We start from the raw sequence: 27,023 nt of genomic DNA, 5'->3' as shown, positions 1-27,023 counted from the left end.
CAAAATCGTAAAGGATAGATATCGAAGTCAGGAATGTGTAGGGACGAGGAGAGAACCCTGATCAACGATGAACGAGTGCGAGGTGGTCGATAGGTGGAAGCAGTTCTTCGATGAGTTTCACAATACCGATGTAACAGAAGACGGAACGGAAGTTAATGTAGGAGTGCTATCGAGTGATAACAGTGTCTTTGAGAGATTTGATGAGAAATCGGACAACTGAAAACAACTCTGCAACTAACAAAGCAACCGACTCACAGCAGAACTCCAAAAACAGCAAAGAAACGGCACGGTTTTTGGAAGGAGGAGAAACTATCTATCAGCCTGGTGCTCTCCCAGATTTTGTTACGTCGTCCATCCCCAATAGTAGGAGAGATCGTCGGGAAGTATCAGGCGAGCTTTACGAGGGCCAGTGCTACTAGGGATTAAATTTTTACTGTCCGACAAATCATCCAGAAATGTCAGGAGTACAACGATTTTCGTGGATTTCAAGACAGCGTACGATACAGTCGAGTGTGAACAGCTATGGCAGTTAATGCACAAGAACGGTCGAAATAACGCGGCTGATCAAGGCTACCCTGGAGCGAGTCCTTTCGAATCGCGCAGAGGGTTGCGGATGGATTGTCCTGTATGTTATTCAACATCGCTATGAAAGGTGTGCTCCGGCGAGCGGGTATCGACAGCAGACAGGATCAGACCGGTAGTCCTCTACGGACTTTGCTTACGGAAGCCATACGCGACTTGCCGGATTTGAATCAAAGGTGTTGCAAACAATTTTTTTGCGGATTACAACCGGAAAGCGGAGAGTGGCGTAGGTGTTTGAGCCACGAGCTGCAGGCACTACTTGAAGAGACGAATGTGGATGACGAATGCTCTCGTAATAATGAGCTAATTTGCAACTAATTTTCAGCGATACTCGAACGACGTTTTTTGACAGCTACCAAATATGTAATTGGAAACAAAAGAATTACCAGCCTACTACTGCAGCCACACAGCAGCCTGTGATGAGTTCGGATCTCGTTCTCCAGTGAAAACACGGCAGTTATTTTTTATTCAATTTTTACGTAAAAATTTTTCTTCAGTATAAAAGGACACTTAAAAATATCCTGATTTATTTTTTAATTCTTCTGTTTTTTTTTTCTTAATTCTTTCTTCAATCTTACGTTCTTGCTACTACTGCTCTTGTGCGCTCGAGCGGTCTGTCTCTCTCTCTCGCTCGAGCGTCCCTCCTAGCATGCTGCGCATGTTGGCAGCTGCTGCTTTTACATATTTATTGTTGGCTATTGTTGATTGGCGCAATATTTTTACTTTCTAATTCTTTCCCTTGCCCGATTCTCTTCTAATGAATTCGAAGAAACCGGGGCTTCGAAGTTTTCGATTTTGGAAACTTGGGAAATTGTTTGAGGTGTTGCTTCCATGCGATTCCTTACTTGTTTTTGTTTGTTTGTTAATTTGCTTTGTCTTATTCGCTTTCTACGTGCTGCTGCGCAGCACCCGGAGAGCGTTACTTGCCGATCCCGGTTGCTGCGCTTGAATGTGTGTGCGGTTTCTCTCTTTCTCTGCATGTGAGTGTGTTTGTTTGAGTGTGATTTTTTTTGTTTCGTTAAATTAAATAACTTAAAAATTGAACTTGAGCAAGATTTCTGGTCGCCGCCGTGCTGTGTCGCTTTCCCGCTGCCTACACTATGATGTTGGTGGTATGCTCCGTTGGGGTTTGGTTCGACCAAACGAAAAAAAAAACTAAACAAAACAAGCAAAGGTTAATTTTCTAAAACTCCCCAGTACTGGGGAGGAAGCCGATAGACACAGGAAGAGGTCATCGCGCGAAAGGATAGCAGATGGAGGCTGCCAACTGGGCGGCTGCTTCCTAGTGCTATCCTGGTTGGTTTCTTTGTTTTGTTTTCTCTCATTTCCTAGTGGCATACTTTGTAATAACTTAAGCGAAAATAACATGATTCGTTTTCACAGTGTCTATCGAGGATTGGTCAAAGATTAGGTCACTCTCAGTGATTTGGGTTAAAAACTTCCTAAGTACAGTCTCGGCGGTGTGTGACAAAGGAAGAAAAAAAAAGCTACTAGTGTGTGTTAGCGTTAAATGTTGTTAGTCAGTAAATTACAATCTCACGAGGTTGTTGTTGTTGTTGGCACGACCGGAGCATCCGTCAGGGGAAAAAAGTACAGCACGGGCGAGCTAATGTCGCTCCAGTTCACACGCGCGTCCACGGGTTTCGTTCATCTTCTCCTCTCGCTTCAACCTGATTTTACGTTTTTATTTTATGTTTTTTTTTTGAGGGTTCGGTTTCTGTTCTGTTGTTTTTTTTCTTTTTTCTACATACAAAATGATGGTTTACTTACTTGGCGACGATCCTTTCAGTTCTGTTTGTTTACCCTTGCTTTTGTTTTTGTTTTGATCTTGTTGGTTTCCTTCTTTCGAGTGTTCTTTTTTGTTTGTTTACTTCTTCTGTTCTACTATAAAGTATGGGTTGCTTTGATTAAATTAATAGCTAAGTAATACATTTAAATCGATAGTCAATATTCGCTTGGATTTTTTTTCTTGATATTTAAATGTTTTCTATTCCGTTACTTTCGGGAAGGAAGTTGTTTCCTAAATTGCAATATTGCTTAACTTGTTTTTCACATACGATTTCGTTTCTTTTTTTTTCAAAATTATTTTGAAACATTGCGATTTGATTATTAAACTGATTAAAATTATGGCAAATATACAAGTATAAAAGAAGTGACAGAAACACATAAACTAAGATAAAAATACTCTCTCTTTTTCTGCTGTTTCGCTTTTTCTCTCTCTTTTGTTTTACCTTCACTTTTTTTTTTCTGAGCTTTGTCTACTGGTTCCGTTTCTAATTAATTTATCAATTGGTTCTGCGCTTACTTTTGTAATAATTTCGAACGATTCTGTGGTTCGTTTCGATTCGACAAAGTTAAAAGTAGAAAAAACGGCCTACTACATAGTGCGTGTGTGTGTCATCAAATGATCTCCTGCTTCTTCCGTTCTCCCACCGCTCTCTCTTCTATCTCTATCTTCTTTTTTTTCTCTCTATAAATTAGTAATATATTTACATCTTTCACGCTCTCTGCTCGCCCCCCTTCTCAATCAAAAAAGAAGCTAAACTGTGATTGCCAATTGACTCGATCGCGATCTTGGGCTTTGTTTTGTTGCGCACACAAGCAAACACCAGCCAATCTCAAACTTGGTTTGACATAGAACAAAGGTGGTGGTGATGGTGTTGGTGATGATGATGGAGAAAACAAACAACACAGAACAGGAATGGAAATGCGCAATAGTTAGGTGCAGTGAGACGACCAGAGAGTCGGAAAAAGGTAAATTTTTCTTCGTTTTTTTTTTGTTTGTTCGTGGATCTATTGAGCTTGATTCCGTCGGTCCGTCGGTTCGGTTCCAAACGAGTTAGAGTTAAGTGTTTTTTTGGAAAAAACCAAAATCCTAAGAAAAAAAAAACAATACTAGATGGAATGTTTTCTAGTTTTCCCCGGAAATGTTGCAGTGCTAAATGTTGTAAAAATACATATCACATCTTTCTACCTCGTTTGTTGTGGGTTTTTTTCACTCAAGTTTGTGCGGATTCGTTTTTAGTGTGTAAGCTAAGTTTTCTTTCGGGCAAGTTTGACTGATGTGCTGGTTTTTCTTTTGGGTTGGGTAACACTGTCAATAGTTAATGAGTTCATTGGAAGCTGTTTACCTTATTGTGAGGGGGGCTTCCATGGAATCCATTGATCATCGACTGTCCTGTCACCCGTCCTCCATTTTGAACATTCCTAAAATTCGGGCTTGACTTCGCTGCTAATACTACCGTTAGTTAGTTAGTCCGTTTCAGTTTCATTCCACTATTCGTTTTTGAGCATTTTTTTGTTTGTTCACATTCGAGGGGCGAGTCGATGCACCTCTTGTTGCCACTTTTACACACTTTCTTATCGGATTACTACACGAAATTACATCAAAAATCAATAAATTTAACACGTAAAAAAACGGAAATGCATATTCATATCCAAGTATTAAAAAATAACATTCACGTTGAGGTTCAATTTACACTTACAAGAGCGCTCTAGTAGAGAGTTTGGGTAGGGGGAAAAAGGGGGGTTGTCGTTTCGATGTGTATGTATGTGTTCCATATGCATGGAGAGGGGGGGGGAATGGTGTGCCATTTCACAGACAAGATATTCGGCGATTTGAGTTATACGCAACGATCCACCGGTTTTGTTGTGTTTTTGTTTCGTTTTGCTTCCGTTTTTGTCCTTTCTTCTATTTGTAAATTGTAAAACAGAGAGACTAGAAGTAATTGTTTGAGACACGACGATCACGATTCCGACGTTTGTCTAATTTGTTAAATTGCCTGCTAAATGTTTTTTGTTTATAATTGTGAAACAATTTTTCTATACACAAAAGAAAAAAGTTGTAAGTTCGCCATTCGCACTGACAAAGCAGGCCAAAGGCCTGCTTAGATCAGCCAAAGGCTGCTTAAAAATCGTTGTTTCGTTTTTTACTGAACTATTTGTTTGTTTGTTTACGTGTGAATGTGTGTGTACGTGTGTGAGTCGAGTCTTCGAGATAAAATGAGCTACTTTGTTTCGTGTGTGATGATGTCTCCTACGTTGTTTGTTTTTCCTTTTCCGTCGTTTACGTTTCCGTTCTGCTTTACCGAAACCGAAATGGTCACTTTCGTTCCCATTTCACCATCATATCATACAGTTGTCTCTCCCGTTTTGAAAAAAAGTTCTAGCTCGAGATTACCTTCTATGTTTGAATTCACTCTCGGTTCGCAATTTCACCGCATTCGCATTCGCTCTCTCTCTGTCTCTCTTTTTTCTTTCTTTCTCTGTCGGTCTCTCGGATTCTCTCGAACATCCCCAATCCGTTGTGGTTGTGGTTGTGTCCGCTTTAGTCCCTTCATCTCCGTCGGGACGCTGCCACGGCGATCATCTGCTGCAGCATCGGTTCGGGACTGCAGGCTTTCGGTTCGCACTTCATCTGACCGTCGCCGCCGCATCTGTAAGGAAAATTATCGAAAAAAAAAAAACAATTGATGAGAAATCCTCTCAAGCAGCAATTTAAGTTTTATTTCGTTTAATACTTTAAGCTCCATTAGAATCTTCTGATGACCGCTATAAAACTTCCTTTAGACCAAGAGGTCCACTCTTCAGAAGGTTTTTATAATCTCTTGAAGAGTCAGACCATAAGCTCAAGTAGGCTTGAGTACGCTCTGCTCCGATTATGCCTTTCGCTACTTAACGGCACCCATCATAATATAATGAAGTTTTTCGCTTTGTTCGACAAACTTGAAAAACTGCGTGAAAACCTTAAACACCCAGACAGCTTTAAACTTGAAAATATATAAAGTAAAGTTTTACTGTCAGATTAGATCTGATCGAGTCGACTTAGAGCGACCATAATAAAATATCCGAAAGAATATATGAGAAATTTTCAGCAGTTGCCGTAGTTGTACAGCATACGCGCATTAAATTTAGTTTGTATTAAATTTTATTGTGTAGTACAGCTAGTGCATAGAGTTAACAGTAATAGTAGCATCTTCCTAAGTCTATAAATTCTAATAGGATGGTCATCAAAACAGCATTAGACAAAAATAACATAGAACTGACTAAAAACTACAAATAAATATCAAAATGACTGGCATATAAACATAAAACAAAACCGACATATGAAACGGTACAAAAATGGTAACAAATTGATACAAAAATTGCAGAAAAATGATTCAAACAGCATATTAAAATTTAAAATTTAAATATTAAACCAAATTTTAGACATAAAAAGAGAGGACGTTAGTTCGAAGTTTGGACGTAAAAAGAGAGGAAATTAATACAAATTTTGGACATTAAAAAAGAGGACGTTAAGTCGACTTTAAAAGAGAGGATGCTACTTCAAATGTCGGGCTTAAGAAGAGAAGACGGTAACTCCAATTTTGGACGTAAAAATAGAGGACGCTAATTCAAATTTTGGACGTAAAAAGGAAGGACGTTAATTCTAATTTTTTACGTAAAAAGAGACGACGTAATTCAAATCTTAGCCGTTTAACGAGAAAACGTTAATTCGGATTTCGGACGTAACAAGAGAGAACGTCAATTCGAACTTTGAACGAAAAAAGAACGGACGTTAATTCGAATTTTAGACGTAAATAGATATGACGCTAGTTCAAATTTCGGATGAAAAAAGAGAGAACGTTAATTCAAATTTTCTGACGTAAAAAGAGAGGAAATTAATACAAATTTTGGACGTTAAAAAAGAGGACGTTAAGTCGACTTTGAAAGAGAGGACGTTATTTCAAATGGCGGGCTTAAAAAGAGAAGACGGTAATTGCAACTTTGGACGTAAAAAGAGAGAACTTCAATTCAAATTTTGGATGTAAAAAGAGACGACGTAATTCGGATTTCGGACGTGAAAAGATAGAACGTCAATTCTAACTTTGAACGAAAAAAGAGAGAACGTCAATTCGAATTTTGGACGTAAAAAGAGAGGACGTTAATTTAAATTTTAGACGTAAAAAGAGAGGACGTTAATTCAAATTTTGGACGTAAAAAGAGATGACGTAATTCATATCTCAGACGTTAACAGAGAAAACGTTAATTCGGATTTCGGACGTGAAAAGTGAGAACATCTGTTCGAATTTTGACGTAAAAAGAGAAAACGTCAATTCGAACTTTGAACGAAAAAAGAGAGGACGTTCATTCGAATTTTAGACGTAAATAGATCTGACGCTAATTTAAATTTTCTGACGTAAAAAGAGAGGAAATTAATACAAATTTTGGACGTTAAAAAAGAGGACGTTAAGTCGACTTTAAAAGAGAGGACGTTATTTCAAAAGTTGGGCTTAAGAAGGGAAGACGGTAATTCCAATTTTGGACGTAAAAAGAGAGGACGTTAATTCAAATTTTGGACGTAAAAAGAGAGAACTTCAATTCAAATTTTGGATGTAAAAAGAATCGACGTAATTCAAATCTCAGACGTTAATAGAGAAAACATTGATTCGCATTTCGGACGTGAAAAGAGAGAACATCAATTCGAATTATGGACGTAAAAAGAGAGAACGTCAATTCGAACTTTGGACGTAAAAAGAGAGAACGTCAATTCGAACTTTGAACGAAAAAAGAGAGGACGTTAATTCGAATTTTAGACGTAAATAGATATGACGCTAATTCAAATTTCGGACGTAAAAAGAGAGAACGTTAATTCAAATTTACTGACGTAAAAAGAGAGGAAATTAATACAAATTTTGGACGTTAAAAAAGAGGACGTTAAGTCGACTGTAAAAGAGAGGACGTTATTTAAAATATCGGGCTTAAAAAGAGAAGACGGTAATTCCAATTTTGGACGTAAAAAGAGACGAATTATACCCTGATGGAATAAAGGCATAGTTATAAGAATCGGTGCGTTTTATTTCGGTAGATTCGAACGTCTTTCGGGGAGTTTGGCTTACAAATTCAAATTTTGGACGTAAAAAGAGAGAACTTCAATTCAAATTTTGGATCTAAAAAGAGACGACGTAATTTGGATTTTAGACGTGAAAAGATAGAACGTCAATTCGAACTTTGAACGAAAAAATAGAGAACGTTAATTCGAATTTTGGACGTAAAAAGAGAGGACGTTAATTCAAATTTTGGACGTAGAAAGAAAGAACTTCAATTCAAATTTTAGATTTAAAAAGAGACGATGTAATTTATATCTTAGCCGTTAATAGAGAAAATGTGAATTCGGATTTCGGACGTGAGAAGAGAGAACGTCAATTCGAACTTTGAGCGAAAAAAGAGAGGACGTAATTCGAATTTTAGACGTAAACAGATTCAAATTTTGGATGTAAAAAGAGAGAACTTCAATTCAAATTTTGGATGTAAAATAATAATAGAGAGATTAATAGAGAGTTAATAGAGAAAACGTTCATTCGGATTTCGGACGTGAAAAGAGAGAACGTCAATTCGAACTTTGAACGAAAAAAGAGAGGACGTTAATTCGAATTTTGGACGTAAAAAAGAGACTGTTAATTCTAATTTCGGACGTAAAATTAAAGAGAACGTCAATACAAATTTTGAACGTAAAAAAGGAAGACGTTAATTCATATTCCGGATGTTAACTTAAATTTCGGACGTAAAAAGAGCGAACGTTAATTCAAACTTCGGGCGTAGTAAAAGAGGACGTTAAGATTTCAAATTAAATTCAAATTCAATCCCAAGTCCTATTTTAATTTGAAGCAAAGCTTTAAGCACACATTAAAACTGAAGTCCGATTTCACGTCCAATGCGAAAATTCAATCGAAGTCCAATTTCTTGTTCAATTTGAAGTAAAGTTTCAAGTCAAAATTGGTTCCAAATGGAGGTCCAATTTCTATTTCCAAGTAACATTTGAACGGATAAACCCTTAGCTATCGTGTCATGCGATCCGGGTACCGGGTCACTCATCACTGTGGCATCCTTGTATTTACACTACATTAGAGGATTTTCCTGCAATGTGTAAAGTGTGTTATCTGGCCTGTAGCGTGTAACTGGCACAGAGAGAAAAGGTCGGAGTAAATGGCCCGATCGACTCGAGTCAGTCAAGCAGATGGAAAACCACAGAATATCACATTGGCGATCTTGTCTATTGAACCATCTGGGTAAATTTATACGACGACGTTGAGCTAAGAAAAATGGGATATATTTTGTAGCGGCGTTCTTTGGCGTTTGTTTTGCGAAGCTTTTCGCACTGTGGGTTTTGCACGCAAAGAGGTAGATACATTCGCAACAACAAATGCAACTGGCCGGACTCCATTTGTGATTAAAGTTATACATGCTAATAAAAATTACCATGAGGTAAATGTGAACGTATATTAAGATTAAACCGGGATCAACCCGTGGCCAATTCGTCATAAAGTTGAACCGGCGAGAGAGCTATGGCTATCGTGAATTAGCATTGGGCCGTTAAAAGCCCATCACCAATGTATATTAGGGTTCAGCCGGCAAAGGGCAATGGCCAACGCATACTAAAGGTGGGCTGGAAAAAGGTCACGGTCAACGCAAATTAGGATTGAAAAAGGATAATCCATGGCCAAAGCACATTGAGATTGAACGGGGAAAAGCCCGTAGTAAACATTTGTTGGGGTTTTGTCATCAACACATTGTAAAAGAAAATATTCTCCTTGCTTTTCGGAGAAGGTCTACAGAGAGAGCAAATCCAAACGCTGAGAAATGAGATTATTTTTAGAGCACGCCATAAGCCAGGGTAGAAAAGCATAAATATTCTTCATTTTGCAGAAATCTGCGTGCAGAATGACAGCTCTATTTTGATGTTGACATTTGCTCAAAAACACCAAAATCAGTTGTCACCAATGGAATAAAAGTGTTCGGAGAACTTTTTCCGACAGTCAGGAAGCTTTGATCGAGAGGGCAAATCGAATGCCGAATCGACCAGCAGCGCCTTCAAGCGGGACTCCAAACTTTCCTAAAGCTAAAGAAACAAGCTGGACTGTCGGCTTTTCAAAAGGTTTCACTGAATCGCAACGACAAACAAAAAAAATGATCAAAACACGACCCCGGAATCTGTCCACGACGATGCTGCTACCAAGTGCCAAAGTTTGGTTGCCTGGTGATAGACGATGAAACCTACGTTGAGGCAGATTTCAAATGGCTTTTTGATTAGGAATTTTATACAGTCACCGGAAGGAAAAGGGTGGCAGACATTTTCAAGCATATGAAACTGTCAGTTAGGCTGGTTTGGAAGGCTACCTGTACTTATAATTTTTAGTACAACTGGGTCCGTCAACTAGAAAATTTAAGCCAACAAGTATCTAGAAAACCATCTACTACAGTTTCTAATGGAACATTCCTAATTGTTCCGTGCTGTTTTAGCCGATTTTTGCAACCTGTTATTAGGTCGTATGGATAAAACATAACAAGGGAAAAGTAAAGCAAACTATTTTATTCATGTGGCTTATTACGGAACAAAGACCATGAAGTGAGATGCCGCCTAAAAATCCGCCCCCCCCCCAAAGCTGAGCAAAGTTGACCATGAAGAAGACCCAAAAAACTGTTGGAAATGAGCATCAGTTTAGGGTAAACTGACGATATTTTGTTTTCATAGAAATTGATTTGCCATCAATCAATTTGCCGGCTACAGCGCAAAGATGCCGGTCGACTTTGTAATAAAATCTGTTCTTTTCTAGAAGTCCCCTAGCACCAGAAATAACCTAAGTAACAATTTGGGTTTTATTAGACTCTTCTGATGGCATTTAAGACCAAAATTGGTCTTGAAGACCACCATAAGAGTACAATAAATTAATTTGCCATCCTTGGTAGAAAGGTTATACGAAGCAAAAAGGAGGGTTTGTGTGCCTGGGGCATGAACATAGGCTTACCGTAGGAATACTACTCTTAACATAGGATTTACCCTCAATGTTAAATATTTCTCAAAGAGGTACTCAGTTTGAGCATTATTGAGACGAATTATATGTAACTGTTTGATAGGATCAACAATACATAAATTTAACTCTTCGAGGAAATTAAATGTCCTGAAAAGTACTGTTTTGGTTTTCCCTCTACTTGGAAATTTGTATTACATTTCCTTATTTTTATAATACAAAAGCTTAGCGTCTTTTCTGTTTTCCTGCTTTCTCATTCTGGCGAGTAATTTGGTAGAAGATACTGTTCACAGCGTCATCTTTTCAAGGTGGGCAACCTTTATTGCTTCGATGGAAAATGAAAAGAACAATAGCTTTTTTGGCTAACATTAACCGAGCCAAACTGAATGATGTAGTCTTTTCTTATTCCTTTTTCCCATCCTCATCAAGTAAATGATGACACGGGCGAGATGAACAGGACACAAAGGCGCAAGGCATTGTGAGGAACGTGCTGCTCAAGCCAAAGATGCTGATACCTGATACTTGATACCTGAATGTGGAGCACCTTTTTTCATCTTTTGAACTTACCTCTGTGGGTAGGGTAAAAGAAATTAAACAGTGGAATTTCAATTCTACTGCCCGATAAGTTTGTTTAGAATTAAAGAAGGGCTTAGAAGTATCTTCTATAAGGCGATTTTAGAGCACAGCTCTGGTTACAATTTCACAGTACAAATTGGTTATACACTGGTTTGCATCAAGGTTGTAACGGAACAAGCTCAGTGCGAGTCGATCCTGGCACGTTTGCAGTGAAAATCTGGGATGAGAATTAAAGAAACTCGGCCCAAATCCACGATATGTCCGGGGCATCGATCCGGAGAACAACCGCCCGTTGACAGGAACCCGACAGAACCCGAAGCTGTCATCGAGGGACACGAAATAGAAAGAGTCTCGGCATTTGACAGTTAAGTTGGCAGCTTGACTCAAATTTGACCAAACAGCAGTGGTACAATGACAATGACGTCGCTACGATTGACAAGCAATGGATGCCGGTCATTGTACAAAGAAATCCTGAAGAGTGGAGAAGAATATTTCCTGTGGTAGTAGGATTAAACAGCGAAAACACGATGAGTTTTACTCGAAGTCTTTTTTATATAAAACAGGTAGAAAATAGGAGCCGGCATGCAGAGAGGCAACTACCGCATTCACCTAGACGATTGAGTCTTTTATGATAGTGGTTCGTAGATTCGTGGTTCTCTCGGTCAAATAATTCCAAAAAAACGTCAAATCAAAAATGTGATCGACCAGATTGCTGATATTTACTGAAGCAAGAACCTAGTTTATTCAGTTTTTGCTCGCCATACGGGGGGATGTGGGAGAGAATGGTTCGTTCCATAAAATAACCCATCAAAATGATTAACGATGGATGAAGGTTGACTGACGAGAGGCTGTTAACAATATTAGCCAGTCGTGGAAAACCTAATTTCTTCTGAGCCATTGCCCTACTCCAGTATGGAACTGGAATATGGAATTGAATCAAAGAATATTGTTTAGTTTTAGATATTAGATGCGAGAGGCATAACGAGAACTACAATATTCAAGTAAGTGGCCTATTCCTTGGATATTTTATGTATCGCCCATACGTCAACAAATATCATTTTCAAGCTAATAATGAACGTAGAAAGCAACCGGTACTTACGTGCATCGCATGCAGGGCCCACTGGCCGAGGAAACCGTCTCGCCGACGTTGTACGCTTTGCCCTGAATCTGGCAGCCGCGCTTCGTCACCGCGCCCTTGTACGCGTGCGATAGGAAGTGCGGAGGTAGCGTGGTTGTGGTGGTGGTCGTACTGGTCGTCACATTGAGCACGGTGGCCATCGAGACCGGACACTCGTACCGCGGGCAGCAGAAACCGGAGATCGGTTCCTCGTGGCAGCCGCTGATCGGCGGCGGGCACGATTGCTGCAGACAGATGATATCACTTCGGAAGCAGAAGCAGAAATCGCACGGATCGTCGCGTGGAATCTGTTGCGCGGAGACGTACAGTTTGCCACCGTACCGACACGTTCCCGGTCCGAATGCCGATGGGTCTTCCTCGTCGTCGTATTCGTACGATCCCGGTGGATAGTGCGGTGGCATGTGACCGTAACCAGCATCGTAGTGAGTACCAGGTGGTCCGTACGACGGTTCGGGTGTTTCGGCTGGTTCGGGCTTTTTAGTGCTAGATGGAGCGTAACTGTCTTCGGGTACTGCTGCGGGTGAAGCAGGTTTCTGACTATCTTGATCATCGAATACTGGCTTGGTCTCTTGCTGTGAGTCATCTTCGTCTTCCGCTGAAGGAGCGACTGGTTTGTGACCTTCTTCGTCGAACACTGGCTTAGCCTGTTGCTGTAAGTCTTCTTCATCCTCCGCTGGAGTTTCAGGTTTCTCCTCTTCGGGTTTCTGAACTCCTTCTTCGCTTGGTTTAGGGAGCTCATCCTGAGCCGGTTGCGCTGGTTTGACTTCTTCCTTTTCAGTTTCAAGTGCGGAAATTGCTGGTGCTGCGGTGGTTTCCTTTGCAGGTTCCTCCTCATGAGCAAGTGTCGTAGCTTCCTGTTCCTTTTCTGCTTCATCAGCTTTAACTGGAACACTCGTCGTGGGTGCTTCCGGTTCCTGCGCAGGTGCTTCTGTTACCTCAGCCTTGGCCGTGGTGGGTTCAGGGGCTTCCTCTTCAGCGTCGCTAACCGGCACTGGTGCTGGTTCGTCTTTTTCTACAGTAGCCGGGGTTTCGGTGGCTTCTTTTTCGTCTTCAGCAGCAACGGCAGGTGCCACGGTGGAAACTGGCTCAGCCAGTTCAGGACCCTTCTCCTCATCGGCTTCAACAGGTTCAGGTTTCTTTTCTTCTTCCTCCTTGTCATGCTCCACTGGAGCAGCTACTTCCTGTTCACCAGTTTCAACTTCGTCTTGCACTGGCGCAGCCGGGGTCTGCTGCTCTTCTTCAGCCTCAACCGGTTGAACTGGAACCTGTTGTGGCTCTTCTTCCTCTGCGTGAGTTGGTTCTTCAACGATTGATGGTTTTCCAACGTCCTGTTCCACAGGAACGGCTGTTGTTGCGGGAAGTTCATCCGACACCTTAGCAGGTTCCTCTTCTGGTTTATCTTCGACAGCCTGTTCGGTGCTCACTGGTTTCTCCTCTTCATCGGCCGTTGGTACAACTGGCACTGGCTCTTGTTCCGCTGGTTTTTCTTCTTCTACCTCATCGGCAGCAGCTGTGGGCTTGGGTTCCTGCTCTGGTGCCTCGGTAACCTTTGGTTCTTCTTCCTTCTCATCAGCACTGACTTCGGGTTTCACTTGATCATCGGCTTCGGGAGTTGGTTTTTCCGCTTCATCGGATTCAGGTTCGACTGCTGCCGCGGCAGTCGTAGCTTCCGCTGGTTTCTCCTCTTCGTCAGCTTCCACGCTCGGTGCTTCTTCATCAGCAACCTTCGTTGGGGTCTCAGTTTCCACCTCGTCAGCTTCGGGTTTCTTTTCTTCATCCAATGCAGGAGCAGCAGTAGTTGGAGCTTCTGCTTCCACTGGAGCTGTTCCGTCGTCCTCGGGTTTTTCTTCTTCGTCTTCAAGTGGTGCCGCAACGGTACTTGGCTTGACTTCTTCTTGTTCATCGGCTTCCACTGGTTCCACAGCTGGTTTCTCGGCTTCATCGGCGGTTGCCACTGGTTTCGGTTCCTCTTCCACACCCGTCACTGGAGCCTCCGTTGCCTTCTCAGTTTCATCTGCGCTGACCGGAAGTTCAGTTGGTTTTGCTGGCGTCTCATCGCTCTCACTCGTCTCGTCACTTTCCGCTGGTTGTACGGTTGGCTTTTCTTCTGGTTTTTCAGCTTCATCGGATTCAGGTACCGGTTCCGCCGTGGGTTTCTCTTCAGCAGCAACATCAGTTGGAGTGGGTTTCTCGACTTCATCCTCTTCCTCCTCCGTATGATCATCCAGTTCAGGAATTTCATCATGTTCTTCAGCTTCCACAGGTTCGACTGGTTTGACGACCGGTTTCTCTTCCTCGGTTTCTTGATCATCCTTAGCTGGTGCTTCGGTAGGTTTCAGCTCCTCTTCGTCGGCTTCTGGCTTCTCCTCTTCCACTGGTTCAACTGGTTCACTGGCATCAGCAGCAGCAGGGGCTGCGGTTGTGGGCTGTACTTCATCCTGTTCCTCAGCAGGTTTCTCTTCCTCATCGGCAGCTGGAGATGGTTTGTGTTCTTCCGCAGACTCAGTTGGTTCCTCTTCGTCCTTGGATGGAGCTTGCGTCGTAGCGGGTGCCTTCTCTTCTTCGTCTGATTCGACTTCGGCTGGTTTCTGGCCAACCTCGTCAGATTCCGGGGCTTCATCATCCTTAGCAGGAGCTAACGAAGATGGTTCCTCTTCATCCTTAGCTGGTGCAACTGTAGTAGGTTGTTTCTCTTCTTCTTCGCTAACCTCAACCGGAACTTGATCCTCAACTGGAGCTGGTTCTTCCATATCTCTTACTGGAGCAGCCGTGGTAGCAACCTTCTCTTCTTCGTCTTCCGCAGGTTTTGGTTCCTCTTCCACAGCAACTTCCGGGGTCTTTTCTTCTTCATCGGCTGTTACTGCTGGTTTTTGTACTTCTTCCATTTCTTCCACGGCTGGTGGCTGAGTTTCGTCGGATTCTGGTTTAACCTCATCTCTTACTGGGGCAACGGTCGTCGCTGGTGCTTCTTCTTCGTCCAGAGCTGGTTGCTTTTCTTCATCCGCAGTAGCCGTTGGCTGTTCTTCTGCTGGCTTCTCATCACTCACTGCCGTTGTCTCCTCTTCTTCATCATGAGCGACTGGAGCTTCAGTTGGTTTAACCTCAGCTGGTTTCACTTCATCGTCAATCTTTTCATCTAGTCCTTGATCGGCTTCCGGAACGGTCTCAACCGGTTTCGTTTCTTCTTCAACTTCTGCAGCCGGTTTCTCGTCACTTTCTACTGCTGGAGCCGCTTCAGTCGGTTTCGCCGCTTCCTCCTCCTCCTCATCTGATTCAACTGGTTTTTGATCACTTTCAACTGCTGGAGCTTCTTCACCTTCCTCACCAACCGGTTTCTGATCACTTTCCACCGCTGGAACTGCTTCAGTTGGTTTCACAGCTTCCTCTTCCTGTTCGGCAGCAGGTTTATGGTCACTTTCCACCGCTGGAACACCTTCAGTTGGTTTAGTTTCTTCCTCCTCACCCACCGGTTTCTGATCGCTCTCCACTGCCGGAACAGCTTCGGTCTGTTTCTCAACCTCTTGTTCCTGTTCAGTTGGTTTTTCGTCGCTTACAACTGCAGGCACCTCCGGTACTGGTTTCTTTTCCTCTTCCTCGGCCTGTTCCACTGGTTTTTCATCACTCACAACGGCAGGTTTTTCCTGCTCCTTTTCGACTGCTGGTTTTTCTTCTTCGTCGTGTTCATCCGAGGTTGGTGCCGATACTTCGTGCACGTCCGCTGGTGTTTCTTCGTCACTTTCACTTTCATCTTCCGCTCCGGTATCGTGGCTAATCGGTACATGTTCCTGATCCTCTTCTGCGCTTACGTTTTCGTCTTCGGCAGGGACAACAGCAGGTTGGACAGCCGGTTTTTCCTCTTCCTCGTCAGCCGACGGAGCCAGCTCAGCCTTCACGGTGGTGGTAGCCGGAGCTTCGTCGTGTTCCTTAATTTGATCGTCCGCTTCCAGAGGCATCTGTGGATGGATCTCTTCGGCTGGCATTTCTGGCGCTTCGTCGTGACTCGCTGGTGCACCGGTCGTGGGTTGAGCTTCCTCCTGAGCTTCATCTCGTTCGGGCTCCGCCGCAGCCGCTGGCGTGGTTGCCGGTAGGTCTTCCGCTGGTTTCTCAGCTTCGACTTCTTCTTCTACGATGGTTGGTTGTTCATCTGCACTTGGTTCGGCCTTGACGGTGGTTGCGGCCTCCTCTTCGTCGGCGGCTGCTGGTTTGCTTGTGGTTACCTTGGGTTCTTCCGGTTCCTCTTCTTCGTGAACGTGTCCCGGGATGTGATCATGTTCGACTGCAGGTTTGTGGATTGGTAACTCATCCTCCTCTTCTTCTGATTCATCGGGGAAGTGAATACTGTCGTCGTGTTCTGGTTGTTGTTCCTTTTCTTCGTCCGCCGATACTGCAGGTTTGGGATGTTCAGGCGCGGCCGGTTCGAACTGGGTGTCCTCCTGTGGGAAGTGAATGATGTGATCGTCAGAGGCAACCGTAGCGGCGGGTTCTTCGGCAGGTGCAGCGGTTACTGGGGCTTCCGGTTCGGGTTGTTCCGGTAGGTCGTGCTCCGCTGGAGCCGGAGCTTCCGGCGTTTCCTCGTCCTTCTCGGCGGGTGCAACTTCATCGGCAACCGACGGTTGGGCAGTGGTAGCTGGTGCTTCCTCTGGAATGGCGTCCTGCTCGGCAGGACTAACTTCTTCGCTTTCTTCCGCTTCAGATGGGGCAGCAGCAGCAGCTGGCTGGACTGTGGTAGCTGGGGACTCTTCTGCCTTTTCTGGTTGATCCTGCTCCGCAGGACTGACCTCTTCAGGTTCTTCGGCTTCCGAAGGTACGGCGGCTGCTGGTTGAGCGGTAGTTGCTGGTGCTTCTTCTGCCTTTTCGGGTTGGTCCTGCTCAGCAGGACTGACCTCTTCAGTTTCTTCGGCTTCGGAAGGTACAGCAGCTGCTGGTTGGGCGGTGGTAGCGGGAGATTCCTCTGCCTTTTCTGGTTGATCCTGCTCGGCGGGACTGATTTCTTCGGTTTCGGCAGGTGCGGCAGCAGCTGGTTGAGCGGTGGTAGCCGGACTAATCTCTTCTTCCTTTTCTTCTTCGTCCTGAGCAGCAACAGGTAGATCGGCGGAAACACTGGGCGCACTGGGTTCTTCGGCCTTTGCCGTTGTAGCGGCTACTTCCTCTTCGTCTAGTTGAGCGGCTAGAGTGGTGGCAGCTTCAGCGGCCGCCGGTTCCTGTACTCTCGCTGTCGTTGCCTGCACTTCTTGGATCTCATCTTCGTCGGATGGTTCGTCGTGTTCAACTGGTGCGACCGGTTCTTGGTCACGTTCTGGCTCAACCGGCTCGGGTTCCTTTTCATCGGCAGCGATCCTCACGGTGGTTGCTTCTTCTGGCTGTGCAGGTTCTTCATCCTTCTCTTCCGTTGGTAATTCAGGTTTAGCGACTTCGTCGCTAACTTCTGGAACGACGGCAGACTCGGGCTTTTCTTCATCGGCAACTGGTGCTGCGGTGGTCAGTACTTCCTCTGCGGCAGCCAATGGAGCAGCGGTTGTTGCTGGAGCGGCTGGTTGATCCTCTTCCTGGTCAGCTTCCACTGGTTCAACGTGCTGCTGTTCATCAAGTGCTGGTTGCTTTTCAGTTGGTGCGACTTCGTCGGCGGTTGCTACTGGAGCGGCGGTTGTTACCTTATCCTGTTCCTCTTCCGCATCGGAAACCTTGGCCGGAGTGGTAGCTTCGGGTTGTTCAACCGCAGCGGCAGGAGCAGCAGTAGTCACTGGTACTGGTACTGGTTTCTGTCCTTCCCCAGACTCGGCTTCATCGCTTTCGGAACTGGATTCACTCTCCGAGGTTTCATCCTGTTCGATCTTAACGGTGGAGGTTGCTACCGGGCGCTTGGTCGTAACCGTGGCTTGATCTTCGATCTGGTTAGATTCGTCATCCTCTTCGCTTTCATCGTCCGAAGTGGAATCGCTTTCGGATTGTTCATCATCTTCTTCCTTGGATTCTTCCGTCTCATCGGCACTGGATGAGGACGAGGATGACGAGCTTTCCGTGGAGGAGCTTTCGGTTGGTTGAGGTTGCTTGGCGTCTTCGAGAACCTGAGGTTCTTCCGAGCTGTCCGATTCAGAGGTACTGTCGAGTTGTTCAACGGCATTGCACTTGTACGTTGGACAGCACTCACCAGGAGCGGCTGGAACTGGGGCGCAGTCCTTGGACGGAGCGCTGGCACATGGTACCATCTCGCATCGAACGACACTGTTGGAGCAGGTACAGGCTACTTGGCACTTGTTGTGCGCCGGGATTGAGGCAGCGTTCTTGTAGGTCTTGCCATCTACCAGGCAGTCACCTTCACCGGGGATGGCCTCGGGGAACATTGGCTCCAGTGTAGTTTCATCGGCCACCGGTTTGCTGGCTGGCTTCTTGGTTTCGTCTTCCGACGGAATGACGGTGTTCATTTCGACTGGTTCGTCAAGGTCGGGTTGAATCTTTTCGGGTTGTTCCTGTGGTTCTTCGGCGGCAGGAGCGGCAGCGGTCGAGCTTGAGGCGTCGTCGAGAACGTGCGAGTCGGCTTCCAGTGGGTAACTGGTTTGGACTTCCTCCTCGGGCATTTCCGGGAGTCGAGCAGTGGTTGGAGCTTCGCTGGATGGAATTGGTGGCAGCTCGGTGACGACTACGGCCGGTGGGAGGTCGATGAAGTCCTGTTCGGGTACGTGGTCTTCGAACTTGTGAGCTGGTTCCTTGGCGTAGGTCGTGGATTCCAGTGGTCTAACCGTGGTGACCGGGGCTTCCGGTTGGTCGGATTCGGCTGGAAGTTCGGGCTGTTCGGGTTCGATTTCTGGGAGTTCGTCGGCAGCTGGAGCTGGAACAGGGGTGGTAGCTTCTTCGTCCGCTGCTACTCGAGTGGTTGTGGTTTCCGAATCGTGCAGTGGAGGTAGGTATGTGCGACTTTCTGTGGTTTGGCCGATGTCCTCATCGCTGGCGGTGAAGGCGAACGTGGTGGTGGCTTCCGGTGCTTCAGCTTCCGCTTCTTTCGGTGCGATGGTTGTGAACGCTGCTGGGGATTCCTCGTCGCTGGCGGCGGTTGGTGCGATTAGGTCCTTCTCTGGCTCGGATGGGCTTTCGGTGGTGAATGGTTCCTCCGGAACGTCGTGACTGACGATGGGTTCTTCTTGTTCTGGTACGGCGTCCGCTTCGACTGAGGGAGCTACAGTTGTCAGTTGAGGTTCCTCTGGTTTTTCATCGTCGGAAGCGACAACTGGTTCGATCGGAGCTTCTGGTTGTTTCTCGTCCTGAGCGGCTGCGACTGTAGTGAATTCCTTCTCATCGGCTGCTGCACTTGGTTGGCTGGTAGTTGCTGTTGGTCTTTCATCTGCTTCTGGTTTCACCGGAGCTTGTGGTTCTTCTTCCGATTCATCAGCAGTTTGGACATCGTGAGCAATTGGTTCCGGGGCAAAATCGTCCTCTTCGCTTTCTGATTTGTCATCGACCATGACTCCTTCGTGAGGAACGTGCTGTTGTTGAACATCTTCCTCGTCTTCCGGTTTCGTGCTTTCGTCGCTGCTGACGGCTGGTGCAGGTCTGGCTGTGGTGACGGCTTCCTCCAGCAGTTGCTCGTCCGAGAGGATTGTAGTGGCATCCATTCCACCGTCGCACATGTACGTATCCGGGCAGCACTGATCCGGTGCTGGCGGAATTGGTTTGCAGTTCTTGCCTTCGTTCTCCAGTGGGGTTCCGCACTCCTGGACGGCACAGACGATGTCACCGCGCATACAGTAGCAGTGTTCGCATGGTTTGTCGGTGTTGATCATCGCTCCGTCGGCGTACACTTCACCATTGTGGATACAGTCCGTGGTGGTCGCTGGAGGCATCGTAGTCGGCAGGATGAAGCCAGGCGTCGGGCGAACCGTAGTGGTCATTTCGTCTTCAATTTCCAGTGGAGTTTCCCGTTCGTGATCTGTGAAGAGGTGTAGGGGTTAAGTTGAGAGTTACTTGGAGGTGGATGGGAGAGGATCTTACCGCAATCGTATCGCACTGGACAGCAAACGCCTCGGTTGTAGACTGGTTGACATCCGTCGATGTGTAGCGTACATTCTTGCATCACACAAGTGGTCATGTTATGAATGCAGTAGCACAGTTCGCAAGGTTTGTGGGGGTTTGATGGCACCTAGGGATGAAGGACACGTTTAGTGATCGCGATCACGAGTTGAACCGTTGAACCTGGTACTTACTTGAGCTCCGTCGGGGTAGAATCGGTTATCGATCATGCAACCGAACTGGTCGGGCGCAGCCACGGCCGTCGAGGGGGTCGTCTGGTGGTCCACCACTACTTCGACTTCGGGACATTTGATCACCGGGCAGCACTGATCTTCGCGCTTCTCCATCGTACAGTTCTGACCGATCGCTTTGGTGAAGGGACACACCCGGAGGTAGCACATTAGCATACGATCGTGACAGGTACAGTTGAGGCAGGGTTCTTTCGTCATAATACGATCGCCTTCGCTGTAGGGATGGTAATTATAGTAACAGCCCATCGCTTCGCCAGAATTCTCTAAGTCAGTCTGATCGCTCTCGTACATAGGTGCTGCAAAGGGAAAGGAAAAAGAACAGAAACATTTCAAATTAATTGTCGATCACAGACTTTTCGCTGTAATATGTTCGAGGGAAGGTTGACTTTTGGCACAGCTCAACTCGGAATCATAAACCAAACCAGATGTTGTCGTAAAACATGTTTTACGCGAAATTTGTGACGTCAGTAAAAAAATTCCATGTAAACGTTTCGCATAAAAAAAAGTTCACATAAATAACGATAATGTACCGACGGAGTCGGCAAAGAATGAAATTCATACTTCACATACTTCATCATCACTTTGACTTACACAATCTTCAGCTTCATCTTCATACCCTGCGGGCCTAATTTCCCATCAACCCGGGCAGTGCGAAGCACTCACTTTACCTCGGTGGGTGAGTGCGTGTGAGATAGAGAGAGAGCATCCTACCGGGTAACTTTTACGATATGACCCTTTTTTTCTCGACGGGAGGAGGGGTGGGGGAGAAAATTGGCAAATGGCAAAATTATGAATCATATCTGTCATATCTTGTTTGCGCGTCCTTTCGGGTTTTGTTTCTTCGTCGCTTTTGCCGCAGTGTGGCAGCATAGCGCACCGCACCGGCGGCGGGTGGTGAAATGCACACAGATGCTAAGTTAATTATCGAGATAAATCATCCCTTTTTTTCCCGGTGCTAGTTTCTGCTGCAATCGTTTCGCGTCTCTGTATCGTGTTCTGTTAGAAGTTGGAAGTTGGAAGAAGTATGGAACTTTTTCCTTGGAATCAGGTTGCTAGGTGACAGTTGCCGTGTTCTGCCGTAGGACGAGTGACCGTCACTAGCGTGCCCAGGCAGAAGGGCAAAAGGTGAGGCACCCGACCATTCAGAAGAAATTAGACTTGAAATTGGAATTCAAATTTTGCTTAAAAGCAGAGTTGAAATTTGAGTTAAAATTGAAATTGAATTAGACTTTTCTGTTCAATTTTTTTTTCTTTTCCAGTCCCGGTTTTCCAGCTTTTGTTTTATATTTTCTTCTTATCTGTACCGTTTTATTGAATTTTGCTCTCACTTTTCTTCCTTTTCCTTCCGTACTTTCTTTTTCATTATTCCGATTTTCCTCGTTTCCTGTCCCATTTTTTCATTCCTGATAATTTCATTTCGGGTTTGCCTCTTGTTTTCTTCTCATTTTGTGTCACTTTTTTTCGCGTTTTTCGTCTTTTTTCGCTGCCAATTTTCGTCTTTTTCTATACTTTTTCCCCTCTCGTTTTTGTTTTCATCTGTTCCGTTTGTCCTATTTAAGTTGCTACCTTTTTTTCTTATTTTCAGTCCCGTTTATTCTATTTATGACCCTCTTTTTTCCCTTTGCTTTCCGGTTTTCTTGTTTTATATCTCGTTTTTCGTCTTTTTCTGTACAGTTTTACCTTTTCATTTTGTCCGTTTTCTTGGTTTTGTGTTCTGTCTGTTTTTGTTTTATTATTTCTTAGTTTTTGGTCCCATTTTCACATCGCATCCCACTTTTTGTCCCACCTTTCTCCTTTTATATCCCGTTTGACCTCTTATTCTCGTTTTCCTCGTTTCCTCCATCGATTTTTTTTTCTCTCGCTCGTCTTGTTTTCTCTTTTGGTTGCAATTATTTTCTATTCCAGTTTTCCAGTTTTCCCTCTTCATCTTCATCTTTCCTGTGACGAACATGTTTTTTTTTCTTTTTCCGTCTTATTTTTCCTCTATTTGTCTCCTTTTGCCTCTTTTCTGCCCACGGTTTCCTCCCTCTCTTATTATCCTATCCCGTTTTTCGCCTTCCTCAGTCCTGATTTTCCTACTGTTTTTCTCTAGTCTGTTCTGGTTTCCGTTTCCGTCAGGCACGTTTTACTTCTTTTTCAGTCTCGTTTTTTTTTTGTCCCGTTCTCTGCCTTTCTCCTTTTTTAATTTCATCTGTTCCGGTTTCCCGCTCATTAGACTCTGCCTTTTCTATTTTTTCGTGTTGACTCAGCATAGAAAACTCAACATAACAATGCAATGGTGTGCCTAGGTTGGGGCATTCTGGGGCCCACCTTCTCTTTAAAAGCTAATAGAAAACAAAATAATTTCCGTAACCCAGATGTTCGCTGTTTACAATTTAATTCGCCACTAGGTTTGTGGTTTGGTAAAAATTTTAAATTTTCGCTGCGGCAAAAATTTAAAATTTGTCCAATCTTTCTTATTTTATTTTATCCCGTTTTACTTTCGTTTCCCGTTTTCCTCATTTCCTCCACTCTTTGTTCTCTCGCTGTTCTTAAATTGAGAATAATTCTTATTCTTCTTATTATTGTTTCACTTGTTATCTGTTCCATTTTCCCTTCCTGCTTCGGGAAAATTTTTTATTTGCATTTTTCTTCTTTGGTTCCGTCTTCCTTCTAGTTGTCTCGTTTTACCTCCTTTTCATGTCCGTTTTTCGTTTTTTTCTGTTCGCTGTTTCCTCGATCTCTTCTTTTCTTGTTGCCTCTTTTAGTTCTGCTTTTTATCTTGTTTTTTTTTTCTTTTTTATTCCGTTTTTTGTGTTTTTTCCTTCCATTTTCACGAGCCACGAGTTCCTCTTATCCAGTTTCTTGACCTTAATTTTTCTCTTCTTTTAATCTTTTCTGTTCGTTTTTCATTCATTATCAGACCCGTTTTTTCTTTTTTCCGGTTTTCTGTTTTGGTTTCTGTACCGTTTCTAACGGGACCTTTTCTATTTTTTGTTTTCGTGTGTTCCATTTTTCTTCTTGTGTCCTGCTTTTCCTCCTTTTCCGTCAGGTTCTGTTCGTTTGATCCTGTTTGTCTTCGGTTTTCAGCCAAATAGAAAACCATTTTTTTCTTTTTTTTTATTATTGTATCTTAGTTTTCCTACTCTCGTATTTTCTTCTTTTCATTTTCTCGTTGTCTTTCCCTTTTTTGTTCCGTCCTTCTCCCTTTTTATGCCCAGTTTGTCCTCATTTTTTTTCTCGCTTTCCTCGAAAATGTTAAGCTAAGGGCAAGGGAAAAGAGCAATGGGGAAAACGTAACAAAAACTTGACCAACGAGATTGAAAGAAAAAGACGGGACTGACCGCGAGAGAAAAAGAAGAAAAACTGGCATGAAAAAAAGGCAAAACGAAAAACACAAAAGGAAGGGAAAACGAGACGTAAAAAGTGAAAACAAAAAGGTTGTGCAGAAGCATACAGAGAATAAAGCTAGGTAAAAAAGAGGCGATTGGATAGAATAAAAAACGGAAAGGAGACGAGAAGAAAAATGAGACAGAAGATGGAAACGAGTAAAGAAAACGAGGAAACAGAGAATTGAGGGATAAAAAGAAAACGGATAAACAAACGGGATAAAATCGAAAAACACACCAGAAAAGGAGGAAAAGCAGGGCATAATAATAGGCGGAACGAAACAGACGAAAACAAAAAAATCGAGACGGATTATTTTTCTCTTATTTTTCCTTTTTTCTTAAGGCAAGGCAAGACAAGGGTAAGGGAAAAAAGTATAGGAGAAACCGTGACAAAACTTTGACAAACGTGATAGGAAAAGACAAAACCCTCGAGAGAAAAAGCAAAAAACTGGTACGAAAAAAAGCAAAACGAAAGAAAAATCGTGACACACCTAAAAGGAGAAAAAGCCCAACAGAAGAATACGGAAAAAGGGAAAACGAGGCAAAAAGAGCCGACTGGACAGAAAAGAGGGAAAACGGAGGAGAAAAGAAGAGAGAACGATAAATAGAACGAGGATAGTGTGCAAGAAAATGAGAATAAACTGGATAGAAAACAAGATAAGATGGAATAAAAATGGAAAAACGGAATAAAAAAGAGAAAATGTGGAAGCAATAAAATTGAGAAACGAGAACAGAAAAAGAGGACAATAGAGAGAGCGAGAGATAAACGAAAACTGAAAACAAAACGGAACGTGACAGGAAAGGAGGAAAAGCAAAACAGACGAACACAAAAAAATACAAAACATGCTTATGTTATTGATATTCATTTGTTAGGACTTTTTAAAAATAAATCGAAAAGGAGTTGTCGAGATAGGGCACATAAAATGAGTCTGTAAAGGGAGTCAAACAGAACTAAACATGGAAGAAAAAAGACAAAAAATGGAACCGAAAAGAGATAAACAAGAGGAAAATCAGAGCAAAAGGCATAAAACGGAACAAGAAAAAAGGAGATACAGAGAACAAAAATGGAAAAGGAAAATAGTGGAACTGAGTGAGAAGACCGATAGATGAAATGAAGAAAATAGAAAAAGAGTTGCAAAAATGGGATGGAAAAATGGGACAAAAAAAGAAGAAAAGAAAAACAGGCAAAAAAGGAACAAAGCAAATGGTAAAACTGTAGAGTAAAAGCTAAACACATGGACGGAAGATTAAAAGCAAAACCAGAGAGCAAAGGGAAAAATGGTGCCAGAAAAAGAATAAATGTGACAAAAAAAAAAGAAAAATTGGAACATCTTGAAGACGAAAATCGAGAAGGAAGAGACTTAGAAAAAAAAACGAAAACTGAAAACGAACAAATGAAAAAGGGAAGAGAAAAACGGGACGAAACACGGAACTTGCTGTTACAAAAAAAATGAGTGAAACGCAAGAGGAAAAACAGGAATCAAAATAAGAAAAATGGGTAAAATCTCCTGAGCTTGGCATAACCTTGAGGATTGCTTAACTGCAACCACATCCTAAGGCATCCTAAGGCTGCTCTGTATCTTTACACAAATGTCAAATGTGGTGAAGTGTACCAAAGGCCTTTTTAAATCAATTCGTTATAACGTTCAGGACTTTGGCTAGGCTTGCCCGAGTTGCAAGTTTTGGTCTACCCAAAGGGAGTTTTTTTTTCATTTTCTTTCAGTTTGCTTTATTGCCGGAAATCTGGGTGAGAAGAGGAACAGTAAACCGCTGAAAAAAGGTAGGATCAAAATACAGTAATGTTCCATTTTGTCAGCTCCCGATTTTAGCTATCCCCGATTTTGTCAGCCTATAAATTTTGTTTAACTTTTGTGCTTTTTAACATGATTTATAATACTTTTCAGCCTGCTTGAAACTATTATGATTCTCTGGGGACGGTTTTTGAATAAAATGATGCCTTCTTGCGAGTTATTCGGGGTCAAAATTAAAGTATTTTTATAGTAAAAGTTCTATAGTTCCTAAACAAGCAAAGATAGAGGTATATACTCTTCAGCAATATTGTGTATTTTTACTATTTATTCAACTTTGTAAAACAAGAAAAAGTGATACAACAACTACAAAAACAGCTTCAATAGAAAAACTGATTTTAACGATTTTTCATTTATGAGAAATAAGATTTTTCTATCTTAGCTGAAGAGATAGAAGGTTACTGTCTTCAGCAAAAATTCTTGTAATAATATGCCATAACACTTTGCAGAACACATCCCACATCCAATTCCGCTGGACGATAGAACTTATAATTTTAAGAAACTCTTCTAAATGTTCCTTAAACCTAAAACCAAGTTTTCCCGCTCAAAGCTAATCCGCATCAAAAAACGTTCTGGACCAGTGTGCTGTGCTTGGTTCATTGAGCTTTCGGTTGACCAATTGAGGGTTAAAATTTAATTTTTAGTAGAGGTCTTCGATATTGCAAGGTCTTAAGTCTTGAATTTTGAAAAAAATTTCGAAAAATTGTTTTCCCGATTTTGTCAGTTTCCCCATTTTGTCAGCCCAAAATTCAACATTGGGCTGACAAAGTCGAAACATTACTGTATTAAAAAATTTCGTTAATTTTATATGTTCAGAAGGGAGGCCATTCGACCGTATTCCGCGGTTGCAAGCATATATCTATTAGGAAGCTGCGGAGACAGCAGAGTGCTTGGTGGCGGTCGGTTTTTAAGGTTTGGCCGTGGATTCCCATTAAAAATAGTGCGCACTAGTTGTTTGATCTCGGGGGTTGCGTCTTGGCGGGCACGACTCGATGGCTTATAGCTTCTGTCGACTACCGCGAACGCCACCGTCGCGCTGCATTCAATTTGCCCTGTAGATAGTGAATAAATGTCGGGGGGATGAAAGATGAGGTTTGCTCCGTGGGTCAAGCTTCGAGTCCAAATTCAAATCTAATTTAATGCCCTATGTCTAGTCCGATCTTAAGTCCAATTTCAACTCTAATTTCTAGTTCTGCTTTAAGGTTGATTTCTAGTTCCTATTTATCTTTGATTTTAAATTCAATCGGTCCCGAAAGTCCGAAGTTTTCAACCTAAACGGCCGCTATTTTTGTGCTAAGTAGTACGAATACTCGATTTTCCAGGCTAAAACATTCTTCTGGAAAGCTCGGGTGGTGGTCCACCTTTTGTTTCTGTCTGGGCACGCCAGTGTGTAGTTCCGAGTGACCGTTAACTATTCTGTCAAAAACTTTTGCAACTGCCACCGAACAGTTCCAGTTCTTACCGTTCGTTTTTTTTTCGTTTGTTTCTGGAACCATTCTGGGGAACGGTCA

The 27,023-nt window shown here is 43.3% G+C and overlaps 1 protein-coding gene across 1 annotated transcript in view; it reads right to left on the bottom strand.

Moving 5' to 3' along the window:
• Nucleotides 1-4,912: 4,912 nt before the first annotated feature.
• Nucleotides 4,913-27,023, bottom strand: part of LOC128732434 (titin) — a 43,918-nt gene continuing 21,807 nt past the window's right edge. The window contains exons 2-6 of the mRNA XM_053825684.1: nucleotides 20,280-20,632; nucleotides 20,068-20,215; nucleotides 12,704-20,005; nucleotides 12,046-12,640; nucleotides 4,913-5,018 (exon numbers count right to left, since the gene is read on the bottom strand). Coding sequence (XP_053681659.1) covers nucleotides 4,919-5,018; nucleotides 12,046-12,640; nucleotides 12,704-20,005; nucleotides 20,068-20,215; nucleotides 20,280-20,632 — 8,498 coding nt within the window. The 3' untranslated portion in view covers nucleotides 4,913-4,918. The remainder of the gene's footprint in view (nucleotides 5,019-12,045; nucleotides 12,641-12,703; nucleotides 20,006-20,067; nucleotides 20,216-20,279; nucleotides 20,633-27,023) is intronic.

Source organism: Sabethes cyaneus, chromosome 1 (genome assembly GCF_943734655.1).
Source record: "Sabethes cyaneus chromosome 1, idSabCyanKW18_F2, whole genome shotgun sequence".
Classification (NCBI taxonomy): domain Eukaryota; kingdom Metazoa; phylum Arthropoda; class Insecta; order Diptera; family Culicidae; genus Sabethes; species Sabethes cyaneus.
The sequence above is the reverse complement of the archived record's forward strand: the minus strand, read 5'-3'. Positions and strand labels throughout refer to the sequence as shown.